General features: G+C 38.7%; 1 protein-coding gene across 2 annotated transcripts in view; it reads right to left on the reverse strand.

Moving 5' to 3' along the window:
* Positions 1-7,368: 7,368 nt before the first annotated feature.
* The window catches only part of MMACHC (methylmalonic aciduria (cobalamin deficiency) cblC type, with homocystinuria), a 4,288-nt gene continuing 530 nt past the window's right edge, over positions 7,369-11,126 (reverse strand). The window contains exons 2-4 of one of the 2 annotated variants that reach the window (XM_010582456.1): positions 8,974-9,168; positions 8,445-8,597; positions 7,369-7,914 (exon numbers count right to left, since the gene is read on the reverse strand). In XM_010582456.1, coding sequence (XP_010580758.1) covers positions 7,603-7,914; positions 8,445-8,597; positions 8,974-9,168 — 660 coding nt within the window. In that variant the 3' untranslated portion in view covers positions 7,369-7,602. The remainder of the gene's footprint in view (positions 7,915-8,444; positions 8,598-8,973; positions 9,169-11,126) is intronic. The other variant, XM_010582457.1, reaches the window with a different exon arrangement.

An 11,126-nucleotide genomic window follows, 5' to 3' on the forward strand; every position in this document is an offset into this window, starting at 1 on the left:
AGCAGCTTCTCACAGAAGCCACCCCAGTAGCCTCCCCACTACCAAAATCTTGCCATGCAAACCCAATACATACACATTATGTTCTTCATATATTATCTAAAATTAAGAATATTTAGTACCTTATTTTTGTGATAGATGTCTGTAATTAAGTTTTCAGAGAATAGCATTTGTATAAGAGCAACAGGATTTTTTTGGTATGTGTAATACAAAACAGTGCATCAGACTTAAATTCTACACGTATGTTTATCATAGAACACAGCATGTGACTTTTGGTATGTGACATGCAGAACCTAACCTTTATTAGATTTTGTACACCTTTCATGAGTATGTTATTTCAAAATTAACAATTGTGTATTTATTTTTAGATGTTTATAAGAAAAAAATCTCTTAGTAATGTTTAAAGAATTAGCACTTTGTTAAAAAACGAGTTTCTCACTGGTTTTGAAAGTTACTAAAGTTAGAGTACTATTTTCTCAACAAGTGCTCCAGCCTTTTTATCAGGCCTTTGATGAATAGGTTATTGGATTGTCCAACAAATCAATACAGTTCAAAGAACAAAAGCAAGTAGTTTACATCTTGCAGGTATTGCAAAATTATGCACTTTGGTTAGGAAAGTATGTTTACAAAAGCCCCATGACTTTACTTTTTAGTAACGTTATACATCAAAACAACAGTTGCGTAAAGATTATGTTAAAATAATGGGGTTTGTCATATTAATAGTTTGAAAAATGTGATATATATCCCTGAAATTTTCAGTGGGTCTGATGTTCAGTATTAAATGACAGTCTGTGTAAATATACTGTCGTGGTTTAACCCCAGTCAGCAACTAAGCACCACGCAGCCATTCGCTCACCCCCCCTCCCCCTGCAGTGGGATGGGGGAAAAGATCAGGAAAAGAAGTAAAACTCGTGGCTTGAGATAAGAATGGTTTAATAGAACAGAAAAGAAGAAACTAATAATGATAACAATAATAAAGCGACAATAGTAATAATAAAAGGATTAGAATATAAAAATAATGCACAATGCAATTGCTTACCACCCGCTGATTAACGCCAAGCGGCAATCCCACCCCTGCCCCCACTCCCCCAGTTTATATACTGGGCATGACATCACATGGTATGGAATACCCCTTTGGCCAGTTTGGGTCAGCTGTCCTGGCTGTGTCCCCTCCCAACTTCTTGTGTCCCTCCAGCCTTCTCGCTGGCTGGGCATGAGAAGCTGAAAAATCCTTGACTTTCGGCTAAACGTTACTTAGCAACAACTGAAAACATCAGTGTGTTATCAACATTCTTCTCATACCTAACTCAAAAACATAGCACTGTACCAGCTACTAGGAAGACAATTAACTCTATCCCAGCTGAAACCAGGACATACACATTCTGAAGTATCTTGCTAGACAGATAAAGCATAGAGGACTTCTTAAAACAGAAATGTCATGGTTCTATTTTGCAAAGGGTGAAATGAGGCAAGTGCAGAGGGGTGGTGTGAAGCCATAGGGTAGTTAGCTCTGTCCGGTGTGAACTAGTAGGAATGCAGCACACTTGGACATCAGTTCAGAAGGTGTGTTAAAGCTATCACTGTCTTTTTGATACAAATTAATGGTACATACAAGAGGAACAGTGAACTAGGAAATCAGAGAAATAGCAGGTATCTTTTTGACCATGAATATATTAGCTTCTAATTTTAATACTAGAAAAAAAAGATTAATTTGCCTTTAATGTACAGTCAGAACTGATTTTACTTTGAATGTCCACGTTTGTGTTTCTGTCAGGTTACTAGTCAGTGTCTTCACCTTTAATATTGGTATAATTTAAGCGCCTCACAGAATATAGGAGTATGATATTACAGAATGGCTTTACAGGCCAAAGCCTGTGCAAATCAACTCTGCAAAATCAATTAATCTGTGCTGCACACACTTATGTGGCTGGCAGGAGAGCAGGTTGCCATCGTGCTGTGAATTGTTTGCAGTGTTCCTGAACAAAAGATGTGCCGGCAGTAAGCTCTTCTCACCACACCTAGTAATGGTAAGTTTGGACTTTAATGTGAAACTTGGCTCTTTCACCTGAAACTTAAATCATTGTACATATTATGGGACGCGTGTCTGAATATAGAATGTTCCTGTGCAACATAAAATTTGACCATACATATATGAATATATGTGAAGTCATTAAGATTGCACCATCCTCTGAAACTGTGAGCCTAGTAGGTTTATGTTCCATATTCTACAGCAACATATTTTTGAAGTATCTGCACTGACAAATGAGGTTAATATCCTTTGTCAAGAGAGAACAAAGTCTTTACATGTAATAAAACTTCTTAATGTAATTTAAAATTAATGTATTTCTTCAAATTCACTTTTCACAAAAATAAGGTGAATTTTTCATTTATGTTGCTGTAGTTTTTAATATTTTGGAAGAAGAGCCTGTTAAAAAAAGATTGAAGCAACAGTGAATGATTCAGGAAGACTAGTCAGAACAATACTGGAAAAAGTCTTATGACGTGAAATTAAACCCTAAAACTAGCTCATTCCTTTAAAAGGAATAAGAGGTTTTATGCATTCATAGAAAAATTATTCTGCATAAATTTAAGATTCTGTGAATATTTTTCAACCCAGAAAATCTCCCTACCCCTTCCTCTATTTAATTTACTTACAGGAATTCTCCTATCCCATACTTTGTTTTACATGAGGAAAAAAAAACAGAGCAACTTAGTGTAAAGGTGTATGATTTCCAGAAACTTTTTGAAGACAGAAGACAATCAAATTCTCTTTCAGAATTTCCTTTAGGAAGTGTTTTGGGGACATAAAACATATCCAGTTATTAAAAATAAAATTGCTCACTGAATTATGTATAAACATATAAACAAAAATAACATAAAATGAGAAATGTATTATAGATGTAATATTAATGAATGACAGTTATGTATTTTTTTTCCCAGGAAGCAGCCATTTCAAATATTTTTATACATATATAATCACATTTTGCAGATTGTGGTACAATATTGGAGAGATTTTTAAAATTCCAATAAAATATCTTATTGCTCATGCTATGATAAAATATTTAATTTTTTAAAGTTTCCCACCGTATTTCCCATTATTGTGTTTCAGTTATTGGAATAAAAACCCAGCACCCCATTTTTTCATCTAAAGTACTGTTTTTCTAAGGAATGTGAACATCTATCTGTTTTTTTCAGTCACAGAGAGAAAAGCATGTTTGTGTTCTTGTTTCTTTCTGTTTCCTTCTTGAAAACCTAGAAGTTTCTGAAGTTCCCTTCAGAACACACTAGAAGGGAAGTGTTCTGTTCACTTTCTGAAGCAAACATAATGGATGATCTGTCACAGGATATATGATATGACAGGAAGCCAGCTTAACAGCCGAAAAGTCTCATGAATACAGTTGTCCATTTTGGTAGATGAATTTGTAAAAGTTAAGGTTGCAGAGGTACAGCTGGCTCTCCACTGCGGTAAATGGCAAAACCCACTTCCTCTTCGAGGGAGAGCTTTGGAACTGTTGCTGCTTAAATCAGTATTCAAAGCTTATTTTTTAAAAGTACTTTTTGCATGGGCCTGAACAAAGTGTGTTGATAACCACGCTGGTGCTGACCGGTAGCTGCCACTTCTTGTTTTTAGAAATATGGAAGTCTTTACTCAGATTCTTTTTTTTTAGTCAAATTCAAGTCACCATGCGTTTTCAGTAATTTAACCCATGTTAAATAGTACCTACACCACCAATAATTTTGGTCACAAGTGAATAAAGGACCATGTATACTATACTGAATGAGTAAAATCATGCTTCTGACCCAGACGAGGGCAATCTAGCCCTAAAAAAAACCAACTTAAAAAACCCCAATAGAACAAAATCAGAAGAGTGCACTGCTCTCATAAGGTTGGCTACTTGTGTTTGACACACCAGCACTGACTTACACAGCAAACCATCTTTAGTCTTTCATAGTTTAGAGGAAGACAGGATCGTTACAAGCCACCCTTTTTATAGAAGGAAATAAGACAACATCAGAAATTAAATTTTCCAAACTTCACTTCATACCCCACAGAAACATTAGTGCTTATTCTTGCACCACCAAGATGTAAACAATTGAACTGGTACAAAAAAACCCCAAACCAACGGTGTGTACTCAGGTGTTTCCCTGTCTCAGCAATAGTCCTGGTGGCTGCTTGTCACCAGATTAGATCGTGCTTTGCATTTAATTGGTGTTTTCTGTCACATCTTTAATCTTAATAAAAAATCTCAGTTATTTTAAGGTTAATGAAGTCAAAAAAAGGAAATTTTAACTGAAGGAGAAGATGAATGATAAATGTTATGTGCATGAAAACATTACAAATTTGTTAATTCTCCATAGAATATTTTATTAGCTTCAAATAGACCAAATATCTTGTTGCTAAAACTGAATTAAAATTAAATTTGTTTTTTTTTTTTTTTTTTTTTTTTACTGTTCAGCTCTTGAATACTCACCCTTCTGGTTATATTGAAGAAAAAAGAAACTTTTAATAAATGCTTTAAAATTAGAATTTAGAGAAAAACTTACTTGACTGAAAATGTAAAATAATAGTAAATCTATCCAAGTATTTGCAATTACTTGTTTGACATTTGCAAGTGCCGAAAATAAGAATGTCTTCACAATGCCTCAGGATCCAAGAATAATCCATTCCTCAGCATGTCTAGTCTTGTCCCAAGAGATAAGCCAAACAGGTTCTCAAACTTCAATTTCATAAGGCAAAGACCATTATACTCCAACCAGCAAGGAAAGAAAATTGCTAGCTGCAGCTGTGGATCTCAGTGACCTGGCTAAGAGAAAGCCAGTAAGAACCAATCCAATTCACTCCAAAATTACTGTAGTAGGAATGAATATGTTATTAAATATTTGTACTCTGTTTTGCCTGACATAACTGTACTGCCAGAAGCACAAACAACACAGATTTGCCCTTACTCTGACTCAGTATTCACTAATATGTTTTAACAAAAAAGAATTCCAGTACTTGCAGGTATTACTTTTAAGTTACTGAGGGAAAATCCCTCAATTACCAGTTATGTATCACTGGGCACCTTGAACTTCTGCTACTGTAAGAACAGAGGGGAAAAAATGAAAGTGATGTGCTTGCTGTTAAATGATCTTGCTGAAATGACCTGGGAAAGAGAAACATTTTAGACTTATTCATAATGTGCTGTATGGTTGGTTTTTTTAATATCCCAGATGAGCCTGCCATAATAGCTTACTAACTTCTACTAAAATAATGAACTTTTTCTTTTGTTTTCAGATACTGGATTTTGTGTGTCTTAGGTAGCTCGCTATTTTCAGTATGTTAAAAACACAGTGATTGATTCTCACTTTAACATCTTTAGCTCTCCACAGGTTAATCATTGCATTGTTTAAATCAAAACACTCAGTACTGAGGGTTACTTACAACTTTGTATATTTTATTAACCAAAATACCATGTGAAGAGAAATAAATTACAAAAATTGAAATGAAATGGCTATGGTAATCTATTTAATAAATTAACTAAGACAAAATATTAAATATTTGTAAGAAACCAACCCCCAAATAGCAAAATATTTTACTTTAAATAGTAATATAAGATAAATCTGATTCCTTCTGTATTTACCCTTCTAAGAGAATCAGTATTTTATATATACTACTAATATGAACCATTAACTCAAGTCCGTGTTAAATTACAGTTCAGCTGGAAAGTTCTGGAAGGTCAACCAACATTTCAACCAGAAGTAATTCTATAACAAAAGAACAGATTTTAAACAGATTTCATTATTTTGCTTAAATTAAAAATTACAATACCACTATCACACAGTAAGTCAGGTGTCTGCCTTAGTCAGATGTGGTGAACAAAGCATGGAAAGCAACAAAGACTTTTTTGTAACAGCAAATACACTGAACAAACCCAGCGATCACATGCTTGCTACTCCATTTACAGGAAAACAAACTTGTTATGCTGAATTTTGATTATGCTTAATTAGTATATAGACTATGAAAAACTATCAAGCAGTGACTTAGTGTGAGCAAGCAACCTTAATGTTTTGAGTCTCCAAAAGGTATGAAGAATCACAACATAAAATAAAAAGAAAGGGCTCAGTTCTGCAAAGTAAGTATTTTTGCATCATCATGTTGATATTATGGAAGGGCAAAAAGTGCTTAGCAATTTCCAGCATTGCACTGCAGTCAAGTAACAAAACTCTCACAAAATATTATTTTAATTTATTATATTATTTTAATGAGGCCTGAGCCTCAAAGTGCTTGAACAGAAATTAATTCCTGATTCGCAGTGCCATTGTAACCTCTGAACAAATCTAATGGGGCAAAGTCATCTTAAACAAAATGTTATGTTTCTGTCTGAAGATGTTTTATCGAGCAATATAAGTAACATGAACGTCATGAATATTTTCTCTCTTCTTTTTTCTCTGCTGGTTTGCCTGTCCATGCAACAATGCTTCATGCAATGGTTTTTATATGCATGCAGGTTTACAATCTCCCCCATATAGAAAGTACAACAGGAAACTACGGTAGTAAAACTGTGGTGTGTGTGGCGTGTGCTGGCATGGCACTGAAAAATACTTCAAATGCAAACCTCATCTATCTTAGGAAAAGGTCATAAGAACTGTCTTTTTCAGTCAGTTATCTTAACATAAGTAAAAACTCCACTCACATAGACATCATTCAGTATCTTTTCAAAGATTTTAGTTGGCTGATCTATACAATGAATAAATGCTTAAAACTGACATAAAGACATCACCTTGTGCTGAGAGGCTGACCCTGGGTGAAGAGGAAACAGCAGACTCGAGCTGTGACCTTTGTACTGTCCCTTTCCCTTTTGTAACTACCCTGAAGGAAGTGGCTGCTGTTGGCTCCATTTTCCTCACTCCTGCTCCATGTACAGGACCACACTACTCTGTGAAACAATCTCTGGAGAATTTTCTTTTGGATGTTAAGGAAAGGAGACATTAAAAGATTTCTTAATTAAATTAAGCCAGCTTCACTGCAAGTGAAGGAACACAGGGCAAACTTTCTTTCTGAGGAAGGCAAGACTAAAAAGACTGAACACTTAATCCCTAGGAAGAGTTATGACAGAGGGTAATAAATTGCTGGACACATGTAAAAAAGTATCTGCCCTGAGTTCAGACAAAAAAAAAAAAAATTCAGAGTACAATGACTGAAAAAGTAACTTTTTTTACTCTTACACAGAATAAAACCAAAATACTTGGAAAGAAAACTCTTCAGAACAAAACCAACTTCTCTAGTGAGCAGCACAGGTTTTCCAGTGGCCAGGATGCTTGAACTTTTCCCAACCAAAGGCTAATCAAGGTGCTTGAACTTTTCCCAACCAAAGGCTAATCAGCAGACACACCAAATCAGCAACAGCACAGAACAGACTGCTCCCACTTTCCTCCAGACCACGAGTGCTATGATGCAGTGCTCCCTCTTACTCTGAGAAGCTGATGTTTGGATTGAGATGCTGCACACGCTGATTGGATTTGCCATGTCTGTATCAGCACGCCGTCCTCCTCAGCACCGTGGAAAAGAAGGTGCTAATGAGTCACACTTTGCTTGCCCTCTGCCCCTTCATGGAGTGATGTTACTCAGTGAAATGTGCCTCTCTGGGCTTCTTGTGTCAGCCCTAACAGTTGGAATCTCTCAGCTGGAGGAGTGGCAAAGTAGGCTTTTTGTTCCTCAGAATACCTTTCCTTCACTTCAATTATGTCCCTGTAGCGGCCATCCTGCCAGTGGAAATTGAATAGCTCCAGCAACTCAATTCTTTTCTCCTCTGTGCTCACACAGTCAACAGGGGCAGACTGTTCCAGGAACGGTACCTGAATATCTGGGAACAGGAGGAGACCCCGGATAGCAAACCAGCCACCATACTTGGGATGGATACATACGCCGTAGATCTTCTGGAAGAAAAAGAAGAAGGATCTAGGATGTCTCACTTTGTCTCTAGTAACGGCTAGAGTTCAACACATCAAGCTTCGATGCAACTTCTCATACTCCTAGCCCTCTGTTGGAGTGCTAAACAGAGAACAAAGGAAAGCTCAAAGCATTGCATTTCATTCCCATTTTCCTGTGCCCACACACACCACCCTGTAATGTGAGAAGTCCCTTTTTGAAAATCTAACACAGAAATTAACCACAGTGCAATTTTTTTAATTATTTATAATGCTCCAAGCAACAGGTCTTCTTTTACACTGAAATTTATTCTCCTGTCTAAGTAGGTTTAATAGATCAAAATATTCTTCTCCATGTATGCATTTCTACCACCCTGAAGAATCTTAGAAGCTTCTGATTCCTGGCCGAAACACTTTATGCATCTATATATAATGTGGACTTTGTATTCTCCTACAGGAAGAACTAGTGAGTAAACAATACTTGTAGGATTCACTGATTGCAGTTTAGTGGTTCTTCCCAGACTGTGTTTTTGCCTCACCTTTTTCTCCCAAGGATCAAGTTTCACATCCTTCCTTTGGTAGTAATATGCAGCTCCAGCAACATGGGCAGCTGTCTGCGCCAAGAACTTGGGCTTTCGGCTTGGCAGAATCTCGTAATCAAAGATGACATCCACCTTTTGGTCGGGGAATTTCTGGGAAAATTAAAAAACATCAGCCCAGGTTCATGGAAAAAGATTTGCCGCTACAGAAGTGCTGGATGCTAGCAAATCAGGCACATGTGAAGCCTGCAGATTTCCACATCCTGCTACTGAAATCCATCAGCACGCTTGTAGCCTTGGGTTTTCAAACTATGACTGTAAAGCACTCTACACAGCTGCAGGTTGTAATGGCAAAGAGACAGAATATGCAAGTAAAGCAGGTCAACAGCCCGTTGATGTTCTTGCCATCATGAATAATGCTTTACTCTTCTAAAGAGCAAAGGCAGGGACCTGGAAGGCTTTGTCTACTGCTCAACCCACCTGGTTATATGCCACAGTAGTAAAAGAAATTGGTATTTCAGGTTCTTACCTCCTTCACATGTGATAAATGATGAGAAACACACTGATCCACAGGATCCCTGATTATTTTTAACCGTTCTTTGTTCACAAAAGGTTTAAGGGCTTTGTCAAACATTGAAGGCGTGCTGAGGACCACGAAGGCCAGTGTGTCATCTGGGTAGGGGAGATGAAAGCCTGGCTGGAGAATAGCATTGTACCATCCAACCTTTGGCAAAGAAAAACAAATCTCCATTAGAACAGGGACACCACTCTTTTGCTAGTGGGCATGCAGGAATTTAAAAAAGTGGGAAGAAGCGTAGCCACCTTCATTTGCAACTCAGGCAGCCTGCCTAGTGCCTTCTGTTCACACCAAGTTGTTTTGCATACTGTGATTTACAGTTTCTGGGAGCTGTACTGTGAGCTGTATGTGAGAGATAAGAATCATCCACTGCATTCAGCTCCAGACTGCCCTTTATCCAGCTCTGCTCAGAAACTGTAGAGGGAAGTATGAGCAACCAGTCTCACCAATGCAAATCAGATGTTTACATTTAGATAAAGCTTTTACATATTTTTTTTTCCTCATCTTTATCCAGAAAGAAACTGGTACTTCTGTGTTGCTCATGTGACAAGTTGCATTGTTCATTTCTTCAGCAGGAAACTTACGTGTGGAAACGAAGGATGTGAAGCTCCTAGCAGTGCTAAAATCCCCCAGAACGGTCAGCTGTAGCGTTGTGGATTGTGACACAGCCACATTTTGACATTTGTTTCCCGGGCTGGATATGCCAAAACACAGACCAGAAATGAGGGATCAAGCCAGGACAGCAGGAAGACGTGACCAGGGGGACAGGGCTCAGACCAGCAACTGCCAAGCAGATGGAGGTAATGGCCGAAAACCCCTGCACTCCACTACTAATGTATTGCACAGTAACAACAGTCTTTTTATAGGTTATGACAACTCCCACTCTCCTGGGATGCTACAAAGACCAGGTCTAACATTCAGACAGATGTCAAGTAATGTAACTCTAATATTTAGTCTGAAAATGCAAAATACTGGTCACTTCTAAATACCAGTAAAATGAATCTGAAAGTGACTGCAGGCGGACCTGCCCATACGGAAACTCAGAATGAAAACTAAGTTTACTATAAAGATACATTCTTTTATCAACCCCAAAGTTTAATCAGTTTTGTGGCTCTTGTTTAAGATGCTGAATCAAGATGTTACAGGAAATTACAGAGGTCTGAATCTAAGGTTTGCCAATTTCCCAGTATTCATCAGTCAGTGCACCAGGGCTAGCTGTACAAGAATTAAATCTAGAAAGAGATACAGCGCTATAAGGTTTCCTTCTGGTAGCTATAGTATTTTTGATCTGGGTCCTGCCCCTAATTCTGCTGCTGTGTTTTGGGAAAGCAGCATTAAATTCTTCTGCAAATTCTGGAGGTTTCACTTCTCTCAGCACCTCGTTCCCTTTTACTTTCTGTCGGATCAAGAACATAGCAGGAAATACACGTATTTCAGGTGACAAATACAACACTCCCCCAGGAAGGGAAGGTCATACTTATTGGAGATTGATTTGTATTTGCTTGTAGATTTGTATTTGATGTTGCAAATGGATTTACTGCAGATTGTCCCTGGGGTGGGCAAAGAAGGAACCTCCAAGTTTTGGTGGAAACCGAGTGCATACAGTTCAAGACGGCACAGTGGAAGAGGCTGCCTCACCTGCAAGGGAGAGACCCCCTTGCGTGGGCGGAACGAGCTGGGTGCCAGCAGGCCATTTACAAACGGAGGAGGTAGTCTGCACTTTAATATACAGGCGTCTCCACATTTAGATTAAAACGTAAGCTTGCTTAGAGGACTCTGCTCCCTGCGCGTCCAGAGGTGCCTTTATGTAACTCTCCTGACCTTGCCGGACTGGGACCAACATAAAGGACCCCAGCAAACCTCTCGCCGGGCTGGTGCTCCGCCGGTGCCAAGGCACGGCGATAACCTTCACCTGCTCTACCGGGCGGGCTGAGCGGACCTCTCACGCTTGCTCACCCACCCGCGCCAGCAGCCGCGCAACACGGCTCCTCAGGAGCGCTGCCAGCCCCCCAGCCCCCCGAACTGCCGCGCCCGGGCCCCGGTGAGCAGAGGGGAGCTCCCCACTCCCCCGAGGCAACGGCCGCCCCGCTCGCCGCCCCCGCCGC

This window comes from Haliaeetus leucocephalus, unplaced genomic scaffold, assembly GCF_000737465.1.
Source record: "Haliaeetus leucocephalus isolate CR32 unplaced genomic scaffold, Haliaeetus_leucocephalus-4.0 Scaffold848, whole genome shotgun sequence".
Classification (NCBI taxonomy): domain Eukaryota; kingdom Metazoa; phylum Chordata; class Aves; order Accipitriformes; family Accipitridae; genus Haliaeetus; species Haliaeetus leucocephalus.